Consider the following 18,151-nt stretch of genomic DNA (forward strand, 5'->3'; position numbering starts at 1 on the left):
TTGAAAAAATGTCAATCACCAGAATAGAATAAGCTGCGAAGTTTATTTTCAACCAAAGGCTGCATTGAAAACCTGGAAAACACTGGAACTAGTGTAGCACTTTCGATGGTCGGGCATTTATATTTAGTGGCTCTGTGAGGACAATACTTCTATATTTTTTCCTATTTAACCTTTACTTAACCAGGGGAGTTCCACTGAGGCAAGAAACCTCTTTTTATGAGAGACCTGGCACTATGCTGGAGAAGTAAACTTCCTCATAGTGAAGATAAGACCTCAGAAGAATTCCACACATAAAACTATAAACATTTACATTTTGTTTTCTATGATTTAAACAAGTGAAAGAACGTGTTAATCAGTGAGCTTCAGAGGTGTTAGGAGATGGATTTTACCATTTTTGGACAGACCAAGGCTAGCAGTTTACACCTGTTTCTAGTCTTTGTGCTAAGCTAAGCTAATTGACTAATGGCTGTAGCCTTTTAATTAGCAGGCTGACATAGTTTTCATTCCTAATCCAATCTGAATTTAAGAGATGCCCCGGTGACATAGTTTTTGCAGCAAAAATATTAGAACTTTGAAGGATATCCTATTTTGCACAGCACAGGCTCTGTGGATTTTGCCCCCCCCCCCCTTTTTTACACTGAGACCACATTAGGATTGTATCCTTTTGATCCTTTCGATCATTTAAGGTGGATTCAAGGCCCTGCCAGCTCCGTACATTGAGCCTCCTTCCCTCAGCTATTCCAGTCTACAGGATGGCCTGGCCAAACAGTGCCCTGCCATCCCCCCCCCCCCGCTCCCAAGAGGTGACGCTCCTGTGGAATTTAAGGAAAACACATTTAAGGAATGTTTGTGGCGCTGAAGTGGTTTCAAGCCTTCAGTTGCCATGACAACCCTATTTCTAAAATAAAGAAAGCCAAGCTACAGTACATGTGCTGTCCCCACCTCTGAAGCAGACTGTTTCTGGGCCAAACAGTTACAAATATGTCTCCTCATGCAGCCACCAATTTGAATGCCCCCCTTGACAGATATAGAAACATGGAACCATTACACTGATAAACAAGTAAAAACTGGCAAGAAATACAAGTCTAAGTGTGGACGGAATCAAATTTGCTGCAAAAATATTAGTCCATGCACGAGTGCACTGAAAGATTATATTAAATCAACTTTACTGTGTGTAATGAGGTCTTCATTTTTAAGAGCAGCATTCATCACCACACATCAAGGCTGAGAACGTTGAATACACTGGACAAAACACATTACCATACATCTAATGTGACACAAACAACCAAACAAACAAATGTAGTACAATAATGGTCTCACTATATATAACTTATCATACCACAAACAATGATAACAACCACCACTGTCCATATAATACCATATAATAATGTCAGTAAATGGAGCCGACTGTAATTAATCACTTCCACAGCTGCTAAAATGAAATAAACCCAATGAGACCCAGCTTTGATTTGTTTGTCGGTCTGTCTTCGTGTCTCAATATTACTGGTTAACTGCAGCTCAGACATTATGAAGTGAATAACAATGTGTGTGTCCTCCGGCGGGCTGTTAAATCTCTCCACTGTCACATTCAACCTGAGCTCCATCAGCAGTAATCCATCCTAAGTATGAAGTAAGTTCAAACAAGTCTGAGTGTTTTGGAGGGCTTTCAGTCCCTCGCAGCTGATTTCAGCAGTAATATTTTTCTTTTTGACAAAAGAAAAAGACTGTAAGTATCTTTTTTTTTTTTTTTCATTAAGTGGGAGAAATACTGTAAAATAAAGTATTTCTCTTCGAGGACCACACATCAAAAATCTGGGTACTGTTAAACGGAGACCATGGGAATCAAATTGCATCAAACCATGTGGGCTCTGCTGATCCCCTGCCTTGACGCATTTTATTTAAACTGAATAACACACATATATCAATGTGCTCAGTCAATAACTCCACGTCTCAGAACAAGCGAGACTTCAGAAATCTCTGGATAAGATAGCTGCAAAGCAATAAAGCACAGATGATGGTAATCTTAGAATATAAAACAGGAGCACAAAAGCAAATCCTTAAACACCTTAATGTTTCTGTTTGTATCCTGGAGGAAGCCTGATGTTTCCTAAGGAAACTGAAAAAGATGCCCAGACGCACAATTTTAAGTCGACTTTATCCACACGTCCAGCAGGCACATGTCGCCTACGGCCGTTTTCAAGTCAGAGAACAGTAAGCGCACACCCATGGATGCACTTCAACTGTCTTCAACACACCAGCCATTCATCACCTCCATTTATTTAGCCGCAACGACTCTTAAATAGGACATTATAAAAGAGGGAATTAATTCTAAGCGTGAAGAAACCCAATTAATTCTCAGTGAGAGGGAGCTAATCAATTCGTCATTCTCTGGCCGTGCATGTGTGTGCGTGTGTGTGTGTGTCTGCATGTACAGTAAAGCTTGTGTATGTGCATGCACATGTGTGTTGCCTGGTGTGAGTGTGTATTTTGAGAGCGTGTGTGCTAACAAAAAAAAAAAAAAAACAGTGGTCTATGTAATGCACTGGCTGTGTGGCTACGTGCTAGTGTTGCCAATTTGTTTAAACAGGCAGGTTCATCTTGTCTACTGTTACTGACTCAGGGTCATGAGGCCACACAACAAGGTTTCAGTGTTCATTCACTCATGGCCGGACCTCACATGCAATGGGCATTACTAGTCAGCTGCATTATCCCACTCTCTGGCTGGCCTTTCTCTAGTCGAGGCCATCGAAAGGCACGCTTCAGGCTTGCATCGGCTAATAAATATCTGCAGGACAGGGGCTAATTAGTGGCCGCAGAAATCTTATTCACATGACAAAATATATGAGCAAAAAAAAGGGATCAGTACAACACAAGGTAGTTACGGAGACTTCAATAGCTAAAGGGCACCGTCTGAACGAGTTAGGTTCAGAGTTTAGTTTAATGACTCCAACAGCAAAGACAAGAAAAACAAAAAGATAACATGACAAACGATGACATAAATTGGATCCAGAGAACATGACATACAAACAAAAATTAATGAGCGAGGGGGATGATACTCTAACAGGAATAGAAAGTGGTGCACTGTGGTGTGTGCTTGTGTGTGTGTGTGTGTGCATGCATGAGAGTACAGCATGTGTGTTTACTTTCACAAAGCCTGACACTCACTACCTGAACAGGGACTTGTTAGTCTTGAAGGTGATGGACTGGCTTTCCAATTTCCTTCCAGCCAGTGCAGTTTCAAGTTGAAAAGCTTTCAGTATGAAACCATAAAAACATCACAATAAACCTGACAGCTCAACAAGTCGGCAAAGTGCAGTGGAAGCCTGACAGGCTGTTGTTGTCTGCTTTGGGCTACGGGCTACCTGAAGGCTTGCGGTGGCTCAGCCAGGGAGCTCCCAAAGCCATCCTACCATCAAAGATCAGTACCGAAAGTGACCAGAGTGTGTTGAAACGGTCTGCCTCGGGAGCTGGGACAAGCAGAATCAGCCGCTTGTTTACACATCGCTGTGGCTGTTCCTTTTGCAGTCCCGAGAGGAGAAGTCAAGTTTATTTTCCTGCTTAGTATGTGGAAACAGTAGGAACAGTTTAAGTAGCTTATGCAGCAAGTATCTCGACAGCTCGACAGTTGTCATGACTTTAGCATGGAAACTTCTCAAGTTAAAGCATAGAACTGTAGCCTGTTCGTTTAAGAATGAGCACAGGCATGTGCACGCTCTTCATGCACGCACTTACCGTCCTGTTTTCTTAAAACATGTGGACCTGTAAAGCCCTTTGAGATAATTTACTGGGATTCCAAGCTCTGACGTGAACTAGCTATATAAACATGAACCGGATTTAAGCTGCAGCCTTTGGCTACAGTTAGTAGAATTAGCAACATTCAACATAGCCACTCCAGCTTCGCCAGCTTTCATGGTAAATCTACAGGCACAATATTACAAACCACTGCAGCCAATGCTCTTCTCTGTGAGAGTGCCTGTGAGTGGCCATCATGGGCTAGACTTTCACTCAGACCAATCAAATCACAACTATTTATATGCCTGAATAAGTTGAGACTGCACAGTAACTCTGTCCATGTCTTTTTCATGGCTTAGGTCATTTCTGTTCTTTAATTCAACTTTCTATGGAAGTCATGTTACTATTGAACTCAGACTGTTCATGGTACGCGCCGTCTTTTCAGTGAGAGCCAGAGAGCTGCAAACTAAATGTAAAAGGACAAAATTATACTGTGACCTGACCCCGATGTGATTAATAATGACAAATGCACTACATATTGTAGGCTCTGCAGTGAATATTACTGTCCATGTTGGTTATTTTCTGGGTAACACAGACAAATTGGCATCATTTATTTCATGCAACACTGCAAAGTGGAACTGTAGTGCTTTAAAAGTAAATCCAAAGCAAAGTTTACTTTTGTTATGATAAAAACACTAAAGAGTCTCTCAGGACCAACAGAACGAAACACACATTGCATTTATAAATACAATTTCACAGCAGCTTCATTCCCTTCTTTTAAAAGGAGCCATTCATGTTTTATATATGGTCTCAGAAACAAAACATGAACAAACCCAGGATGTAAGAAAAAGGCTCCTCTTCAGTGACAAAAACTTGAAAATAGTTATTATTATCATGTAATCTGTCACACATTTAGAGTGTACGTATCTAATATAAGGTGGGTTTTCTTTACCCGATAGGACTGAAAATGTGGCCGAAGCGCGGCAGTGATGAAAATCGTTGTTTGCCATCAGACGCTTTTGTCTGGCCTGCAGGGTTGGTTTAGTGTGATGCAACTGTGGGCTCTGCTGGAGTCATCACAGCTAACTGCCACCCAAGTGATGCTGACCGCACGCTCCGTCACATAAACACTCTGCATCACCCCGTTGAAGAGCACACATGCAGACACACACAATCTCCTCCTTCACACAACGCCTTATCCTCCTCCTCTCTAATCTTTACCCAATCTCTTTGTGCCTCTTCTTCTCCTCTCCCCCGGTGCATGATCTGATGTGAGCTGTGCCGAGCTGAGCTGGCCTGGATAAAAAGGCTAAGAAAGCCCTGGCTGAGTGGGATCCCCCAAAAAAAGAGACAGAGGGAGAAAAGGAGAGCGAGAGCAGCAGCAGCGCTACGGCTGACCTGAAACCTAATAACCCTAATTAAACGGGACACGTATGATGAGCGGGGTGGAGCAAAAAGAGGTCAAGAGGAGGGAGAGAATATGTAAACACATCAATGTTCAGACAAGAGGCAAGAAGAGAGGACAGGGGAGAGCCGGGGGTCACACACACAGTACAGTGGTGGTGCTTACCTGCTCAGTAAAGTCAAGTCAGTAAAGCAGCTCAGAACAGCCCAGTATGCTCATATTAGTTGTATAGTTCCTTTAACATATTCCACAAGTTATGGGTTGTTGTTTTATTGAAGGAGATTCAGAGGCAGGTACGGCTAAACCTGCGGTCTGAAGAACACAACGTCCTTTCATTGTACATTCTGCATGCATTTTGTGTTTTGCGCACTTTATATTCATTTCACTGCTTCAGTGTTTACAATCTGCACATCAGTACACCTCACTAACAAAGCTCAAAGTCAAATCTGTTTGCTGCCCTTGTGGCAACATTAAAACATGACAAACAATCATTTTTGCGGATATTTCTGCTGTTATCTGAAAGCTGAGGGCAGAGAGCAAGTGGAAATGTTGAAAAAGAGGGAGGATGACAAAGATCACTTGGTACCAATCTTACTTTTACTGTTATATGCTGTGAGTTTTAGATATCTAGACCTCCAGATACATGCAGGGCCACAAAAATCCACAATTTCTGACAGTAACACGTCTTTCTGACGTAAATACTCCTTCTCAAGTCAAATACTGGGGGCTTGTCTATGGAATCAGATTTGTTTCAAAAGTTTCAAGCAAAACTTATTAAAAGTCTATCAAAATAAATGGATTTGAGAGAGAAAAAAATGAACTCAAGCAAAAAATTATAACCTTCAAAATAAAAAATGTCTCTTGAAAACAAATAACTCTGTCTTTTATTTTGTTCAAGGATGTAGTTTTGCTTTCGCCCTCTCTCTCTTTTGGTTACGCTTCTGGCTTTTTGTTTGTGCTGCCAGATTCTTTGTTTGAGTTTTGACACAAACCTATCACATGGGCGGGCTCTTTCAAGGGTGCGTTCCTATTGGCTGTTGAGTTTTTGAGCGACACGGCTGTGACCCGGAGGTTGTTCCCCTGTTTGCTTGAATTGACTCCTGGGGATCTATAAAGTTTTTTAAACTTTTTCTAATCACCAAGCGGGAGAAAGAATCTTTCATTCGCCATGCAAGGCATGCATGAAGAGGAAGCATAGGGGGGCATACAAGCAACTGCTTCAAGATTAAAGTAAGCACTAATCACTGTATGTAGTTTTTTCAAAAAAACTTTATAGATCCCCAGGAGTCAATTCAAGCAAACAGGGGAACAACCTCCGGGTCACAGCCGTGTCGCTCAAAAACTCAACAGCCAATAGGAACGCGCCCTTGAAAGAGCCCGCCCACTCGATAGGTTTGTGTCAAAACTCAAACAAAGAATCTGGCAGCGCAAACGAAAAAGCCAGAAGCGTAACCAAAAGAGAGAGAGTGAGAGCAAAACTACATCCTTGAACAAAATAAAAGAAAGTTATTTGTTTTCAAGAGACATTTTTTATTTTGAAGGTTATAATTTTTTTGCTTGAGTTCATTTTTTTCTTTCTCAAATCCATTTATTTTGATTGACTTTTAATAAGTTTTGCTTGAAACTTTTGAAACAAATCTGATTCCATACTTGTCTCCTTTCCAATTCAAACGTTAATTCAAAAGTTATCTTAAAAGATTACACGCTCATATCCTCATCTTATCATGTACTGTGATGTTACATTAAACCGAATGGCAGGTGGCTCTTAGTGTTCATATTACAACTGGGATCATTTCGTAGTGGGTAGGACACCATGACATGAAAGGAAAATTCTTTCATCTTTTTTTTATTCATGACAGAGGGGAGACCCAGTCTCAGAGTATCAAAGGTTCGTTTAAACATCTTAAACTGGGTGAGAGCTCAAAGGGAATTTGGCCAATACCGGGTTACTTTGTAAATGTAAATGAATCCTGTGTCTCTATCTGTGTTTCTGACTCACTTCGGCACAGCTGCTCCTAAACAGGAAGAGACGTGGCTGAGAGATGGAGAGGGGGGGGGGCAAAGAAAAAGAGGGTGAGAAAGGACCGATATAGACATCACAAGCTGTGCTGTCCACTCTGAGCTGAGGTGGAAAAAAAAAAAAAGATACAAAGAGAGAGAGATGAGCGAAGAAGTGTGAGCGCATGAGAGCGGCAGATGGACCAATAGAAAAGACAGAAATGGGAGTTTATAGAAAAAGGCTAAATCTGGCCCGTGGTACAGACGCAGCTCTTTGTCACTGCCGCATCACACGCACACGGCGAGCTCCAAGTGCACTCGCATCACACATTCTTTTGGTTGTGTAGTATTAGTACTTTGAAACACTGCAGTGATGACAATGTTAAAGTAGAGTCTGTCAGCCTTAATTCGGGAGTGTTTTCATCACAACCGGATGAACACTGGGAGAACTAAAGCCCTCTCTTAGTGCATGTTCTCCAAGTCGCATAACAGCGCCTGAAGTATTTGGACAGATTAGGTTTACATTCAAAAACTAATCACTTTCAGCATCACCAGCCCAAATTCTAATACACTCTGACAAGACTTTGCCGTTATGAAGATAGCGGATTAAATGACAGTCAGCTGGCATGATGTGGATACTTGCAGCACGTGGCAAAGTGTGTTTTCACTCGTTTCTGCACCAGTCTTTGCTTCCACAGTGCTAAAAGATCTACAGCGTGATCGTTGAACAGTGATTGTCTGATTCTAGCTTAGCAACCGTAACTAGGCATGGCCGGTCCGTCAAGATTTGGATTTCTCTGCACGTTGCGAGTAGTGTGCATGGAGCTGTAGTGACAGCAATACTCAGGATTAAAACAGTTTGGGGGAAAAAAGTGTGGGGGATGGATTAAACAGTGTGTCTATCTGCTCTAATGTAAGCTGCAGTCGTTAGCTCGTCAGGATAACCAGCTTATTACTGTACCTACAGTAGTAAAGGAACACCATTGGATGTTCTTTATGTAGCAGTACACGTCTACAGCTTTAGCCTTAGAGTGTTATCATGTATGTAGCCCTCAAATACATATATAAGCATAAACAAATCACCTGGAAACATTAAAAGGTCAGCCAGGAGGCGACGTTCTCAACTAAGTCATTCCGCTAATGTTAGCCAAATTTGCTAGCTAGCTAGAAATGTCATTTCAGGCAACAAAATCATCGGCAGCAGGGTAGAAATGAGACGCCTGCACGTCTGAAATGAATGAGCCAAATTACTGCTAATTTCGAGCGGTAAATTCGCCACTGTTTTTATTGCAAAGTGTATGCATGCTGTGCAACGAAGTTTCGACAAGTGCAGCGACACTAACTAAAAGCTGTGAGGCTCAGTGGAAACATGCGTGACTCCAGCAGTCATTTCCCCTCTGTGCTAAATGCAAAAAGCAGCACCTCGTGCTGCAGGTCTTTAATTATCCATCCAAATATGAACAACAACATATTGTAACTAAAAGACTGAAATTATTATAGTATTGTGCTTTTGCTTCCAAAGTCCAAAAATCTGCTTCTTTTCAAATTTGGGCATAGATATCCTTACATGGAGTCGCGCAACGTAACAAATAATCTGAGCAAAAGCAAGTTTAACAAGATCTAGGGAGGCTTTTGTGCCCAGAGCATGCGTGAACACTTCAAAGCAGATTCACCTGCATTATTCTGAGAAGAATGGCATGCATTATGCAGTATTTTGGCTTTTCAAGAGTCACATTCTCTTGCATTACACAGCAAAGACAACAAGCACCGTACAGGCATATCAGCTCATATTCTCCCTGTTATTACTGCGTCTCCTCTCTCTCTCTGAGCAGAGGAGATTCTCAGTCGGTGGCTTGTAATTGTTGTTCTTGTTCTTGATGTTGTTTATGGTTAATTAATGAGCTCGCGGATCAAAGCGAGAATCCCTGATCCCACTGGAAGTTTCGACCCATATCTCTTCTCCATCCTCCAAAAAGCGCTCTCCTTCCACTTATCAATACAACGCAGCAGATATAAAAATACACCATGGGAAAACAAACGACAACAGCGAAAAAAAAAAAAAAAAAAAGATCTGCTGTAACTGTAACTGCACAGTCACAAGACTCCTAATGTAGTTAGAGTCTGTTTGTTTACTGGTTGTGAGGCAGACGTCTGCTGAACGATTTGGGTTAGGATGATCCAGCCTTTGAGCTACAGAGGAGTTAGTTTATACGCATGATGTAATGAGGCCTCAATTTGAGGCGAAAGGACCTGCCTTCCAAATTTGAATTACGTACATGTTCGAGGCACTTTGTAATGATTCACATCTGCAGGTTTCTTGAGTAAGAGTGCATTGTTTCATTGCAATTCATGACCACGACGCACTGCATCTGCACAGGTTTGATGAGGTTATTTAACAACAGCTGCTGAGATTTCTGCCTTTTAGAAACTCATCTTCCAGCCCGTATTATGATTAACACATTCAAAAAAAATTGCAACACATTTGGAAGACACAAATGGACAAATTACAAAATAGTATTAGTTTGCACTTTGATATTAATCTCCTCAGGCAATTCTGTTAGATCTCTGCACTAATTAGCTGACTGATCCATTCAACTGAGATTGATAAAAGTCATACAAACTACTTCATGCCTCTTTAAAGCCCCTGGAAATCTGTGCCAATGCTCAAATAAGCTAAATCAAAGCTGAAGAAGACATCTTTAGGTATTATTAAGAGTTTAACACTCAAAAACTCAGTTAATCTGCCTCCTCAGGACTGCGTGGGTGTGCTTTGATCAGATGTGACGGACAGTGATCAAACATCCCACCAAATGTCATGACTCGAATGTTGGTAAATGCTGATTTGTGCACCAAAGTACATGACATTACCTTTTCCAGCTGAGCCTCTCCTACTTAAACACAATAAATGTTTCAATCCACCTGCTTTTATGCCGATTTTGAGTAAAAAAAAAAAACAGAGGAAAAAACAGAAATAAAACAAAAAAAGCTAAGATTGGCGAAGATGAAGACGTTGGTGCATCAATAAAAGCAAAAAGCAGTAAAAATAGATGGAAGCAGACTTAGCAAGTAGTAATGAAACATGTGGTTTAGAGGGATAGTTCGGATTATTTGAAGTGGGGTTGTACGAGTACCTATCAGTCAGTGTATTACCTACGCTACATGGCGGTCAGCATGCCCCCCAGTTTGGAGTCCTGGCACAAATTTATGAAATGTACTGCTGTGGATGGACGCAGCACAAAACATTTTTTAGCCACCTAAAAAAAAAAAAAATCAACACAAATGTAAGTGTAGTTGGTGTGTTGCAGCAGTGTACTTCTGTTGATGGGGTCAGCAGAAAAACCTATTTTAGGCTCCCCCCCCAAAAAAGGCCAACCTAAAAAAAATCATCTATATTGAAAATCTTTTCTCGGCTTCACATTTCCATTAGATAGCCCTTCTCAACGGAGAACCGAAGCCGTTCTCTCTTTCTCTTTACTCGCTTCAAAGGCAGCGGTAAACTAGCAAGTCCCATTTTCTCTGATGTAAAATTACTGTTTATGTCAATGAAGTTTGATGGCTTTGAAGCGAACAAAGACAAAGGGAGAACAGCTTCAGTTCCCCCGTCAGAAGGGCTATCTAATGGAAATGTGAAGCCAAGAAAAGATTTTCAATATAGATGATTTTTTAAGGTTGGCCTTTTTTTTGGGGGAGCCTAAAATAGTTTTTTTTTTGCTGACCCCATCCACAGAAGTACACCGCTGCAACACACCAACTATGTATGAGTTCATCATGCAACCCCACTTCAAATAATCCAACTAACAAACTATCCCTTTAAATGTCCTGGGGAAATTAAAGCTTGCATCAAATGTTTATGTTTTTACAGCCAATGCCTTGCTAACATTCACATAACAGCTGATGAAAACACACATTAATTTGCTTTTTGGGGTTTTTTTTTTTTTTTTTGCTTTTGCTTTTGATTCAAGTTTCCACTAAATGAACTGGTGAGAAGTGCACCCTTAACCTCTGTTGTGTGTTCAGAGGACTGCGTAACTCATAGAAAGAAGTAGAAGTTTAGGCCTATAAGGATAAAAATGTATTTCCTTTACACAGTAAAAGAAAATGCTATAATGCACTCTCCATATAATGCAAGTATTAGTAGTTTTACTTATATTGCAGTACCTGCACTTCCAGTTGGCTACATTAAGTTTAAAGGCAACATATTATCCAAAATGCACTTGTTAATGTCTTTCCAACATGAATATGTCTCCCCGGTGTGTCTAGAGATCCTCAAAGTAAGACAAAGAGACAGACCTCTCTCTTTCTCTCCTGCTCCACCTTCACTAAATGTGTATGAAAACGCTCCGTTTAGATTTTGTCCTGCTTGTGACATCACACATGTGACAGCTCCTCGGCAGGCTGATGGTCCCGCCCACTCTTAGCTCTCTAATGCTGGCTCTGGAAGGCAAGCAAATTGTGCTGTTCCAGTCAGAACAGTCCTCATGTCCTCCCACCATCTGAGGCAGTGAAGACCCAGAGGATCTGTTTTATTTTGGATGAACTTGTGTCTTCAAAGCGACTGCAAAACACATTTTACTCAGGATTGATCTCCTAACGAGGGCTTTTCATGTTTCTAGTTCACGGATGGATCGATACTGACTCCGTGACCCAACCTCAGACTTAGAAGCTGGAAGTTTAACTGAGTTTTATGTTGTTTTGCTGTTTATCTGGCGGGTTAGTCAAGTTGGACTTGGCGTTAGCATGCTGCTCGGCTACTGTGTTTCCCCTTCAGAGACGGCGGAGCTGATTTGGGAGTTGGTGGGCAGTGTCTGCTCAGGACCTGACCAATCACAGCAGACTGGAGCTAAAACAGAGGTATTAAAAAAAGGACGAAAAGAGCAGTAGGCACAGTGTGAAAGAATAAAAAAGCAGGACCCCCAAATACAAGTGTAACCCACAGGAGGTTAAGGGTACTTAAATGTGTTCAGGGCCAGTATCTCGGTCCAAAGGAGGAGGGGTTATGAGAGGATGACACACTAAACATTTTTCTATAACCCTAAAGAGTTTCTCTCTATCAAAAGTGTCTTAGTTAATTGAGCGTGAAAGTTCATTCTTGACTTTGGGAGCAGTAGTTTGACAAAAAAATCTTTAACTGAGGCTCCACTTAAGCTTTCAATCACATCTCTCAGTCTATGTGTTGTCATATCTTCATAGCTGTCAGTAAGGCAGACAAACACAAGTCCTTTGTTGCCACATTTTCCTTTATTTTGGTTTGTAAATTAGCATTCAGCCCGTCAGTGGGTAGCATTAATAAGCTCTTGAAAAGATTTAAATTTGGTTTTCTGACTTCACTCCAGACGAGTCCTTGAACGTCTCCTTCGAAACGGCCAGGTGAGTTTGAATATCTGAAGTGCCTGAGGAGAGGTAGTCTGTACCTTCATCTCTGTTTCAAATGAGAAACTGTCCTTCTCTAGGACTCCGTCCATCAGTTTTCAGCCTGTTCATGTGCAGCTGCTTTAATCATTTTGGAAATGTATTCTAGGTCTATGACAACTGAAAGACACTAACAATAACAGTAACTGACGCCCCTAAGATCACTCTCAAAACAAAAAAGGGAATAATAACGTACAATAACAAAATGGCAGAAACATGCTGTTGTCATTTCAGTTTGACAAGTTATTAAAAAGGTCATTAAAATAGAGCCAAATGCTGGTGAGTGTGGATGATTTTCAGGCCCAGAAGTCCGGAGAGGTGGCTGCTGTCCGCTTCACCTTCAGCCTGACGCCAACAGCTTGTGTGCACTGATAAGAGGACGTGTTACATCACCACCTGCCCACCTTTAGCTTATCGCTTGGGCCTCACAGATCAACATCATGGCAATTTTGCTGTTTCTCAGAGACCTCAGTGGACAATTTAGCCGCATTATGTGATTTGTTTTTATTACTCATAGACAATGAAAAGCATCACGCAATAAAAATGAAAATTAAAATGCCTACGCCTCTATCCCCTCGAGTTGCTGTAGTTTCACTTTCTTCCCTCTATGTCTTCATCTCTCCCTGCATCTGCCTGTCTTTTACTCATTTTCTTTTTATTCATCATTTTATTCCTTTCCTTTTATTCCAGGCACCGGTCCATCGGGATATGCTAAAGTGCCCTCCTACTTTCATAGATTTTTAAACCCACTTAGATCAGACATCCACCGAGATTCATGTGAGAAATCCCACTTATCCGAGAACAAGAATTTGCACATCTGGTGAATGCATGCACGCATACATGAACACACCTCATATCACTTTCTCACTGTCGCAGCTGAGAAGTGAAGGAGTACGAAGCATAAAGGAGTGAGCGAGAAGGCGGCGGGAGCAGAGAAGGTCCTGGACTTGTCAGACGGTAAAAATAAATACTTCCTCATCGAGCCACTGCTGTGTATCAGGCTACGCTTCTTCTGGGTTTGGATGAATTATGGGTTCAAGCAGACAATTAAAAAATACATGAGTAATAAGATAGGAATTATATGAATTAACCCTGTAAATAACTGCTGGTAAAACCGCTGACCTTCTTGCTTTCGGTAACTACTGATTTGTACATCTGGCATAGTTAGCAAAGTTTCTAACTGTGAGCGGGCAGTTAGCCTCCAACAATTCAGAAATGTATCACTGAACAGCTGTCAAAGCAGCTGTTAGGTTCAAATATGTTTAGTAAATTAGAAAGGATGCATACTGTACCACTAATTGTGTTCTGTATTAAAAGACAACTATTTTTTATAGCTTGGCCTTGTTTTTTGCATACTTTATGTTCAAAATGAGTGGTAGGTACTAAAGGTTTTGTAACTGGTCCAGGAGATCCAGGAGATCACCATAACCAGCAGCTGAGAACAGGCTCCAACGGGCAAACCTCGCCAGACAAAGTGGCTCAGTTTGTTATTCAAAGTGTCTGACAGCATTACAGAAAGGATCCTGACAGAGATTTAACCTGCAAGATGCTTTTTCTTTAACCATTAAACAGCCGTTATATGGCTTGGCTCAAAACCACCAGACTCCACTGACAAAAACAGTCATTCTACTTTGCAGAACACGGCAGTGTTTAGTGGACGTGCTTCCAGCCATTGTAGGTCATTCGCAGCCTGTTTGCTGCCCACTGAGGCCATCTAGTGGATCAATTACAAAACTTTTCGTACATAACAGTCATTTTGAACCCAAAATATGTAAAAAAAATAGGGACCAAATTTAAAAATATCAGTTATCTTTTAATTTGCAAATAGGAACACTGCCATTAAAGCAGCACCAATAAATACTTTTATGTTAACATTCAATCACATGACTACATGTAATGTGTCTATTTTGAACCTGCAAACTCTCATGAACCTTGTTTCAACAACAACTGGCAGCTTCTTATGAGCAAAAAAATGTTTTAACAAACCAACTGTACACTGCCCGTCCACCTTTAAGAACAGCAGAGACAAGGTTCGCAATTATTACCTGCACCTACTAGCTGCCAACGTCTTTTAACAAGTAGAGCTAAAAGGCGAGTAAATATTGGACGTGCATTCCTCAGCTGGACGGAGGCTGAAGTGATTATATGTTGGGTTGTATTTTCTGCTTGTTCCTCTGCTAAAATGTGAAAACCATCTACTGCAACTTTGAAGATAAGAGCAGTGTAAAAAAGACTGGATGACGGATAACAGGCAACATCTACTGCCAGGCCAAAAGATGTTTATATTTATGCCTCATCAGCATCCAAACTGTCACATTTGATTGCTTGAGTGTTGCAATCAGTAGTTTCAATGGAACTGGCAATATAGGGCATAGCCTGTGACTGACCAGTGTCCCACATAGCCTAAGACAACTCAGTGGCAGCGCTGTGGCTGAGCACATGTGTTGAAAACGGCCTTACCCCCAACCCAAAGTGACTGGCCATTGGCAGTTGAAGAGGTGGAAGGCAAATTTTGCCTTAATGCCCACTTTTAAATTATTTTCATTCAGATCATTAATCTTGAGACCTTTTATTGCCTTGTGCACAGCCCAGCCAGACACATGAACAGAGGAGGACGAGGCGGAAAAGAGCAGAGAGCGCCTTGAGATTCGGCTCAAATATAAACAAAGCCAAAGTCAATACAATGCATTAGCATCATTAAATTAAAACTGAACTAGGTCACAAACACGGGCGTGTTTCCCAGGTTAATGAAGGCTGAGCCCTGTCCAATATTTATTTGTGTCTGACAGGCCTGTATGTATCCAACGAGGCTCGATGTGACATTTTCAAAAATCAATAACTCGGTGGGTCGGATTTTGCCTCAGTCGCTGCAGTGAGACAGCTGCATCAGGAGCGCTGACAGCTACTCATGTAAATCGCTCAATTTATGAATCCTCACATCCGGTAGTGTGACTCTGAACGGCGGACACGTACACAGCCGCTAACACACATTTTCATATTCCTCTGTTATACAAATACAACTCCAGTGCCGCTGTCCCTCTGAATACTAAGGCAACTCCTATTAAACCAGATTGTTGAAGTGGTGGTAAACAATAACTGTATCACCGGTTTGCTGCACATCTCCTCTTGTGGTTAAGACACTTGCTGATATCATTATCCAAAGAGCTACAGCCACCCTCAGATTTTGCTATATTTCTGCTGGACAACTTGTTATATATCAGAGATAAGGAAAACTCTTGCATTGTGCATGACTGGCTTATTTCTACAAAGCCACCAAAGCCTGGTTGGCCCCTCACGGGCCCCGCAGGCTCGCTGTGCAAGTCTGATTGAGACTGACAACTGAGCAAATGGACAAATAAATAAGTAAACACCATTAAAAATGCACCACACATACATGTGCATAAATAAGTGAAAACATAAGCTTGCCAAATACAGGCAGAATTATTTCTTATTAAAGAAAAATAAAACTGTGGATTCATTATTCATGTGGGCACCAGTGAACACCTCACCAACCATTAGAATAAACAGACGAGGGCCTTTATTTTCCTCAACCGATGTCACTCTTACCGGATATGTTTCCTCATTGGTCAATCCAACGGTAAACTTAACACAACTCCTATCATCCATCACACAGTTGCTAACATTACGCCTGCTGTCCAGATATCAGTGATTTTCACCATGCAATGCAATCGATTTTTGGGAAGATTCTGCTCGGGGAATAGCTCTTGGTGCTGTGAAGCACTGAATCAATGCAGCTGGAGAAAGTACAATTCTCTACTTTATTTAGATAAAGTAGCTCATTCGGAATTTTCCATCCCCCCCCTCACAGCTCTCACAAGGCCGAAAAACTTCAAAACATGTTTTATCATCCTTTTCTGCAACTCGGCTTGCTAATGTACCAATTCAGGTGTTTCTAAATGCAAAGTGGCTCTGGAACATCAATAAATCGTTACCACATGTAAATGAAATTACTGTCGACAAACAAGATTATTGTCCCCTACCCTACCTTTTGCGTTGTGAGGCAGCAGCTGAGACTTGGACAGAGGTGTAGTGAATTACACAATTTATCTACAGCGAACAGAACAAATAAGGATGGAGGCTCTGGTGGCAGATGATACTAAGAGTGTAACGAGGATGTTTGTCCTCTTCAGACTGAAGAATCAAATTCCTCTTTGGAAGAAGAAGTAATGGGATTTAAGATTTAGGAATTTTGAAATAATGCTGGCATGATAAAGAGACTGCAAATAACCCTGGTTAATTAATAAAGATGAATTATATGAAGGTGCCACCATGAGCTTCATATGTCGTTACTGTGAGGGTGCCTTGTTTACCAGTCTTTATGCTAAGCTAAGGCATGAGAGCAGAACCTCTGTAGTGGCACTAGGTAACAATCTCAACTAATCCAGAATGAGGAATGAAAAGAAGACACCCACCTCTATGAGTTTGCGCTCGTAGCTGGCGGCCAGCTCCTCGATGTCACCCATGAACTTATTCTGCGGGACGGGGGCCTGGTCCTCACTCGACCGCAACACTGACAGGGCTGCAGAAAAGAGAGAGAGAGAGAGTGTTTACACAAATATGCAGACGCCGTGATCTGTCAAAAACACACACACACACAGAAAAAACTCACAAGCAATTATACACCGTGGGTTTCTGACAATTATGCGCATTGTGTCGTCTTCTGTAGCGAGTTGTGACACCTGCGGGTGTTTGATGATTTTGTTTTAGCAGCGAGGGAAGAACGCACACGGAGCAGCAGATCTATATAATATGCACATTACCAGCTCATTTTATTTAATTAATGGAACACTGAGGTAGATATGAGTCATGAATGTTACTAAAACAACAAAGAAAAGAAACATGGAATCATGAAGGGCGGGCATACTAACTCACTAACTCACACCCAGAGAAAGACACACATGAGCACACAAAGGCTCCAATACACGAACGCACACTTTCTCATGTGTAAATTATAAAATACTGTAAAAAAAAAACACCTTTCTCCTTCTGAGAAACCTTCTTACTGTTCTGTCAAACCACCATCGTCTGTTTTACTTTCTCCTTAGACAGACCTTATTGTTTCTTTGCACTCCTGTCACTCACTAACCAGCTGAAGTCATCACAGCGGAGCCTAAAGCGCCGCTTCAGAGCCCATAAACATCAACTAATCGGGTTCCCTCGGCGGAGAACAGCAGAACTTAGCAGAAGTCGGAGCTCTGTGTCTTCTCGCTGAGGGGTGGCTGGGAGACGGATTTTTCACCTCAGCAAAAGCAAATTAACACTGTTATTTCGCTGCCACTGCACACGGCTAACACCTAGACAAACACGCTGAGGCGAGGAGGAGGAGGAGGGGAGACAAAGAGGGGGGGGAGGGAAAATAAAGTACAGAGATGTCGAAATAAAGCATGTCCAAGGGCTGCTCTGAGCTCAAACAAACTTGTATCGATGGCTCTTCAGGGAGGAATCTTAGAAAATATATGGCTGGACTGTGATTAAGAAAAAAGAGTGAACCCCCAGCAGGTGTCTGAATGTCTAGACAGAGTGAGGCCGGTATTGATGAAGGAGGCCGGCTCATTGTACTTCCAAATAGAAAGGACCCGCGGGAAA

The 18,151-nt window shown here is 41.7% G+C and overlaps 1 protein-coding gene across 1 annotated transcript in view; it reads right to left on the reverse strand.

The window, feature by feature from the left end:
- snx29 (sorting nexin 29) overlaps nt 1–18,151 on the reverse strand; it is a 128,948-nt gene that overhangs the window by 46,607 nt on the left and 64,190 nt on the right. The window contains exon 15 of the mRNA XM_070851896.1: nt 16,978–17,084. Within this exon, the coding sequence (XP_070707997.1) occupies nt 16,978–17,084 (107 nt within the window). The remainder of the gene's footprint in view (nt 1–16,977; nt 17,085–18,151) is intronic.

The sequence above is a fragment of the Pempheris klunzingeri genome, chromosome 20, assembly GCF_042242105.1.
Source record: "Pempheris klunzingeri isolate RE-2024b chromosome 20, fPemKlu1.hap1, whole genome shotgun sequence".
In the NCBI taxonomy this organism is placed as follows: Eukaryota; Metazoa; Chordata; class Actinopteri; order Acropomatiformes; family Pempheridae; genus Pempheris; species Pempheris klunzingeri.